The sequence below is a fragment of the Panicum hallii genome, chromosome 4 (assembly GCF_002211085.1).
Source record: "Panicum hallii strain FIL2 chromosome 4, PHallii_v3.1, whole genome shotgun sequence".
NCBI lineage: Eukaryota > Viridiplantae > Streptophyta > Magnoliopsida > Poales > Poaceae > Panicum > Panicum hallii.
The window spans coordinates 42,298,749-42,306,295 of record NC_038045.1 but is presented as its reverse complement, the minus strand read 5'-3'; the positions used below and the strand labels follow the sequence as shown (position 1 = coordinate 42,306,295).

General features: G+C 50.3%; 1 protein-coding gene across 1 annotated transcript; it reads right to left on the bottom strand.

Moving 5' to 3' along the window:
- Positions 1–3,413: 3,413 nt before the first annotated feature.
- LOC112890505 (aspartyl protease family protein At5g10770-like) lies at positions 3,414–6,744 on the bottom strand. Its single transcript, XM_025957387.1, has 3 exons — positions 6,714–6,744; positions 6,151–6,157; positions 3,414–4,707 (listed from the first exon to the last, which is right to left on the bottom strand). The coding sequence occupies exons 1-3, from the start codon at positions 6,742–6,744 to the stop codon at positions 3,414–3,416; spliced, it is 1,332 nt and encodes a 443-aa protein (XP_025813172.1).
- Positions 6,745–7,547: the final 803 nt, after the last annotated feature.

Below are 7,547 nucleotides of genomic sequence, written 5' to 3'. Positions count from 1 at the left end.
GGAGGAGGTGGGGAAGCAGTAGGCCGAGGAAATTTGGCCGGGTGAAGGGGTCACGGCGAATTCCGGTGAGGAGCACGGGCGGGCTTCGGTGGCGCAAGGAGGAAGAAGAGGAAACAGGCGAGGGGAGGTGGGGTTCGGGTCGGCTTTATAGGAGATAGCACGGCTCAGCTGATGGGAGAGAGAAGGAGAGAAAGAGGGGGGCGGTCACGGGCGGAGCTCAAGACGGCGGGCGGCGCCGGCGGCCCGACGTGGCACGGCGAGGGGAGGTCAGCGGAGGCGGCGCAGCGGTGGGAGGAGGGATAGGGCGACGCGTGGAAGGGTGGCGCAGAGCAGCAGGAGCTCCGGAAGCGGCCGGCGGCGGCGGGTCACGCGCGCGCGCAGAGGAACAGAGGAGCTCGTGGACTCGATGAAGATGATGGACGACCCGGTTGCAAAAAGTAGAAAATACAGGGACCTTACTGTAATGTAGCAAAAACTTTTAAACCAGTGCTCAAATGGAGATGAGCCCAAAAGCAAAAGTGTATGGGTTTTCAAAATGTACAACTTTGCTTTAAGGTTCATCCATAGAAGAGCTAAGGATTTGCAATTAATTTGAAATTTAACAAGATTTCTAAACTTTGCATAAATCCTATTTTAAAATTACACCACATTTATATCCAAAGGGTAGTTTCACCTACTTTTGATTTTTAAACACAAGTTTTTAACTTTTGCAAAACAACCCTCATACTTTTAAAATCTACCCTGCATGTTCACCTATTTAGCACAAAAGGACCTTAATTTAAATATAATTATATAAGTAACCCTTTTCCCTTAGCACTGAAATTTTTAAACACACTTTTACCACATTTTGTACATAACAACATACTAAACTTTAGGATGTGACAACACAAATTACCTGAGTGTCACAGTTGCGTTCCTGTTTACATTGAGCAAGGCCATGATGAGTACCTGCACGGGTGATCGCCCCTGGAAGTTTTCGATGAATTCTTTCTTGAGCCGCTCCCAGGAGTTGATCGAGTTGTTATTGAGGCTCTCCAGCCATGTGACTGGCCCAGGGTCCAAAGCCATCGGGAAGTAGACGACCTTGGTGATGTTGGAGCCTCCTACGACATCTATGGTGGTGGAGTAGCATCGTAGCCATTGCTAAGGAGCTTGTTTGCTGTCGTATTTGGTGATCTCGATCGGCTTGAAGCCCTCAGGGTACTTGTAGCTGCTGAACCGTGCTGTGAATGCAGGAAAGCGATCACTGCAATTGATACCTTCTGTATCGGCTACTTCTCGTTCTTTGCGTCTGGAATCAATTATAGATCGCGCATCGCGTCCTTGGTTGATTCTCTGGCGCAGGTCTTCTGGAGGATTCCGATGATTAGCCTATCGCGGGTTGCCTCCTGGAGGTGGTTGCTACCTCCCGCCAGTGGCCTGACTCCCACGAGCATTGCCGTTGTTATTGCTTCTCTGAGGTCGAGGATGGCCGCATGCCGTTCGACTGTTAGTCTGGCTGCGGCTTTCGCCCACACGTTCTTCTCTGAAGGTGGACGCCGGGTTTTGTTGATCGAGCTGAATCCATGCCCTCTGCGTGTAGCGAAGTGCCTGGCGCAGGTTTGGATCGTTACTACGCTCGACTATGGCGGTTACCCTGGCGATGTTGGCCACAGGAGTTCTGAAGCCCCGCTCGCTCACGGCGGCGAATTCGGCATCTAGTTCACGATGCATAGATCACATGGCTCGTTGAGCCTCCTTCGCTGGACTGCGCGGGCTCTGTTCCTGGCTCTTCGTGCCTCACGCTCAGCATCGTTTTTGTCACCGATGTTGGCTGTGGCCTCGTCTTTGGATATCATGTCAAGTGCGTCGTTGGGTGCGATGCCATCATCCTCACCCTCCTCCGCCATTAGCACTTGGCGTGATATGAGCTCATCGGAGCTCGCTTCGACTAGCTTGGTCGACTCCTCTGCCATGGTGGCTAATGGCCTGCCCTCCTGAAAAGGCAAGGGCTCGAGGTGTGCCACGAGTCGGTCTTCGTCTTCGAGTAGATCAGAGAGTTTCATGCCATTCCAATGCACGAAACGGCCTTCTAGAGTGGAAGTGACCATCAGACCATTATCTCCAAGGCGACCCGCAGCCCCCCGACGTGCGGTGGCTTCAGGCTTTCCGATTCGGAGTAAATAGTCCAAGTCCTTTTCCAATGCGGAGAGGGACTCCGAGTTGTTGGCCTCCTGATGTTCAGTGGCCGAATTGCGTAGACCGAGTCGTGATCGGTTACGCAAGTCCTCAGATTGGAGTGAGTCCGACCCGGGCAAGGTTGTCGCAGCGTTGGGCGGAGCCGCGTTGAAAACGGACTCCTCCACGATCTTCCTGGCGGAACCATGGGTCGACAAGTCGTTGAGATTATCGACGAACTCGTCGAGGTCTCTATGAAAACTCGCTGCGAGAGTTTTCGGCTTCACGACGTCAATGGTGAACCGACAAAAATTGCCCGCGCCGTCTGCGACGCAGACCCACGAGCCAAAAACGAACGTCATGCCCTGGAGGGGCACGGCACTGGTGAACTTGAACGATACCATCGAGTTCGCCGGTGGATCTTCGATGCGCATCCCTACCTGGCGCGCCAGCTGTCGGTGTTTTACCGCCTTCCCACCGAGGGGTATACCCGAGGTGGTAAGTTTTAGGTAGGGTGACGCCGAGATCAGGAACTTGAAGGTGCAAGCAACACAAGGCTTAGACAGGTTCGAGCCGCGGTGTGCGTAATACCCTACGTCCTGTTTAGTGGTTTGTATTGCCTTGGGTGTTGATGTTGATTTGAGGGGGTCCCTACCCGCCCTTATATATCCGGGAGGACAGAGTTACGTGAATCCTAGTCCGACACTAGCCTAGAAACCGTATTCGAGTACAGCTCGAGTAGCTTCCTTCTGTATCGTCTAGTCCTACTTCGCATGCAAGTAGAGTACAGCATAGATAAGGTATAGGACATGTCCTATCCCCTATTCCTGTATGAACTACGTTATGTACACAGTCCCGGGTCTGACAGCCTCACCACACACAAAAATATGAAAATATACCGGATGAATTCAATTTAACCCTACATACTTCTCTCCATTCGTTTGGGCCGCAACCTAAATAGTCCACGTTAGCTCTTCTGGTGATGGAAGGCCAATTTGTCGCGCGTGATATATATCTCCCCCGTAGGACGACGGCATCGTGGCATACAGAGACACATGTCCAAAAAAAAAAAGAGAGCTCGTTTAATCCAAGCTGAACTGCAGTAAATGTATCCAACATGCTTACATGGACTTTGTTTATTCAGTTTATGCGAGATATTGACAACATCTAGAAGCAAATATAGCACCTTCTCTTGGTTCGGTGTTGCGCAGCACTTCACATTTCCCAATCAAAGCAGTAAGAAACCACAAAATACTTCAGCAGGCGCCGGACCGGAAACCGACCTTACCGCGGCCGGCGTCGTAGAGCACCTCGAGCGTGCGCTGATTCACGTTGCCGATGATGCCGAGGCCCACGTCTGGCCCCGACTCGTGGAAAGCGAGGCAGTCCTCCAGCAGGATCCCGTTTGGGACGTCGAGGTCGATGGTGGCGCCGCCACTGAACGTGAAGGCGACCTTCGGCACGGTGACGTTGCTGTAGCCGGTGAGGTTGTAGCAGGTGTCGAGGTCACCGTTGGGCAGCAGCGGGTACGCCGCCATGGCCTTCCGGAACGCTGCCTGCAGCGCGTTGTACGCCGTGTGCGGGAGACCGGTGACGACCGTGCCGGAGTCGATGATCATGCCTCCCCGGAACGTCGACGGCGGGACGTCGAGCTGCTTCCCGCCCACGCTGATGCCGGTCAGCGTGACCATGTAGAATGTTGCCACATCAGGGAGGTGCCTCATCGGCGTGAACACGAAGCCCGTCGCGTTGGCGCTCGGCGCGCCAAGAGCGAGGAACCCGGCCTTGCTGTTCTGCGCCGGGAGGCAGTACGAGAAGGCACCACCGTAAAGCGAAGACGTCTGCACGACGAGCGACTCCGGCGCGCCGCCAAGCCCGACGAGGCCGTCGTACTTGTCATTGTCGCCGCGCTGGTCGTGGCCGCACCCGAAATGGAAATCCTTGACGGTGACCCCAGGCGCGAGGGTTAGCGTCTCGTTGCTGTACACGCCCCTCGTCTTGGAACCGTCCCCGTACTCAACGGCGTATCCGCACTGGGCGCCGCCGTCCGTGCAACCGTTCTGGTAGTGGTCGCCGAGCTTCCGGCACGTGCCGGTGTCGCACGCGATGGGGGCGTACGTGGAGGACTTGCTCGGGTCGAACAGGGGGTCCTTCTGCGGGTAGCACTGGGTGGAGTTGCACGGCGCACACTGCACCCACGACACGTCGCTGCCGGTGTCCATGAGGAGGACCTGCGGCACGGCCGGCGTGCCTAAGCCCACGGTGACCACGTACTCCAGCGAGTCCACGGAGCCGCCCAGGTGGGTCGGGATGCTCACGTTGGCATCGTCGCCTCGTGTGCTCGCCATGCCATGGGACGCTCGGCTCATGATATAGTTCGCGCGGGCGCGGTTTCGGCGGAGTCTCTCGGTGAAGGACGGCTTGTCGGAGTTCTGGGATGGGGCGCGCAACCCGTGCCGGTGCACTAGTGGCATGGACACGGTGGCGCGGTGCGGCTCCAGCGTCACTGAAAACCCATGCTCGTCGCCTCCATGAGCGATGTAGTAGCAGCTACACAAGACGATGAACAGAAGCACAGGAGGAGAAACCATGGAAAATTATCTGCGCCCTGTACAGAGGCGAGCTGAGGATGATAGGCTCCAACTAACTTATAGATCAATTATATAGGCACGTCTCAACTTGGATCCGCCGTGAACTTGCGAAGACTGCTAAGATGAAATGCCGTGTTTTTTTTAAAAAAATGAACCTTGTCCTTTCAAACTCTTAATTAACAAATACTTGCTATACTTCCCGTTGTCATATATGTTGTTGCTTTGACACGTACGCCCACATCTTTTCCTTGTAATTAACGTACATGTTTGAATCCTAAAACATCACCATTATTGAGAACTTTGAGTCATTGAGTACAATCTGTCAGCAATGATCTGATCGTCACGACTTCCATGGGAGGGAAGTAATATAAATGTTTCAATGCATGCATGATATCCTAGATTTTTTACAAGCTAGATACTAGTTGTCATGAAAACAAATAAGAAAACATTTGCTATTAATCTCTTGATTTATTGTTTTTCTTGTCTATGAAATTTGTAGCCAAGATTCACTTTGAGGATCAGTCCAAAATATTTAGATTGCATTGGGACAAAAGATTCTTTTAACTTTCATCACCTTAGATACATTCGGTAAGTACCTATACCTATGTTTATTGTGCAAAAGATGTATTAATCAGGAAACTGCTTAGAGAAAGCTAGCAAATCTGATTTAGAAATCTCTCGGTGCATCAATACTTTTCAATCAAACGTAATATACGAAGTGAATTAGAGTAATATACGAAGTGAATTATAGTCTTCATCAATTTTGGATACAGCGGACTTCTTTTTCAATTAGACCAAGCCTCAATTAGTGCAACTTTACTTTTTACAAAAGTTTTTAAATTTCAGAGAAAATTTGAAGGATTCCACTAACATTAAGTATAGATTCTTACTTTTGAGAGAAGTTATAAAATTTAAACCTTAGTGGTTTGGTGACAAGTTTAATTAAATTAATTCAAAACTCGGATTGTTAGTTACACCAATTGGATGATTACTAGGCCTTTGTGCGTGTCACAACTACAGAATCAGTTTCTTCGAGGGGCCTATCACAGCTGGCCGGCAGTGATACACAAACTGGCGGTGGTAGACTCCCAAGGTGAAAATAAAGCTTGTTTTCACTAGCAAATCATGGCTGGATCCGGCGTGAACCCGACGGTGAAAACCTAGTGTAACATTCTAGGTATTTAAAATTCTAAGAAAAAAATCTAAACATAGCATCATGCATAATAATCCAGAATTATTAAAACAATGCATCTAATTATATGTGTGCATATGCATGTGTATGAATATGTATGTACATGTGTATGTATGTGTGTATGTGAGGTTTGTTCCTTTTGTGTTTACAACCATACATTCTCAACTAGTCATAAAAATATAGCATAAAAACACACTCATATTTTAGTACCTTTGTACTGCAAATACCATTTGCAAATTCAAATGTTAAACACATGAGATGAATAGGAATTCAAATCCTAATAGTCTTAAATTTAAAATAACTTCTGCACTAAAGCTCAAATGAACTTTGATCCAAAATGAAAGTAGTAGACTTTCAAATTCCCAACAACGTTCAATGTTTTTCAAGTTTCTATTCAAAATTTTGAGAAAATTTAATTTGAATCCCGATCCTTTTCTCTCTCCCTCCCTCTCTCCTCTCTCCCCTCCGCTGTTCTGTCCCGTCGAGGGGCAGCGGCCGCCGGCCGCCTAGCTAACGATGCTTGCCGATGAGCTGCGCCAAAGGACTGCGCCCCGACCGCCCCGTGGCCAAATCGCCCTCCCCTGCCCCGAATCCACCCATGCCCGACGCGCGCGCCACGCGGCCGTCGATTCCTGATGGCCGAGCCACGACTTGCCGGCGACGCCGCGCTCTTGCCGCGGCCTTCTCCCGGTTGCACCTCCCTCTGCTTGGCCGCACCCAGCCCCTCCTCCCCCTAGGCGCCTATAAAAGGGCTGCACCGAGACCCTACTCACATGCGTCCGAGTACCACCACCACGGCGCCATTAGCGCCTCCACTCAACCTCGCCATCGAGCCCCACTTTCCGCTCCTCCTCCGCCCGAACCGAGGCTCTAAACGGGTCGCCCTCGACTTGCTAGTACTTCCCGACTTCCCCACGCCACCCTCCCTCGCCGGACAACCGTCGCCCACCATCCGCACCTCGTGGAGATCCTGCTCACCATCGACAGCCCAACTCCGACTACCCCAGCCCCAACTGAGCACACCAACAAGATTCTCTCGACCTCCTCGTGCTCCCCCATCCTTTTACTCTCGCCGCCGACTAGTTTCCTCGCCGAATTTCGGCTGGGAAACACCTAGCCCCCCCAGGGACTATATTGCAATCGCCAAGTTCTTTTTAGGGTCCTTTCTACTAGATCCAGGGATCAATCTGCGAGAACTCGAGTACTTTTATTTTCAAGAGGTTGTCAAGTGTAAAATCAATCTAAAATCATAGAAAAATCAGAAAAAATGCAAACTAAAATTTGTTGTGACCCACTTGATGAGTCCTACAACTTTTGCCCAGAAGGAGGACCAGTTACAAACTATAACTGGATCTAAAATTAATCTTATTTCAAATAGCCCATAAATGTATCTCTTGATCTAGGATAGTACTGTACATGATTTTTGGACTGTAAGCTAGTCTCTACTTGTTAAGACTTGTGTAAAAATCTCAAGAACAAAACAAGTCTCTATGAGTAGTTTTTGTTGGATCTTATTTGATGTGCTAGTTTGCTAAAGTTATTTGTTCATCCTGTTCTACAGATATATTAGGGTTGAAACATTTACAGTAGATAACCTTGATGCATAA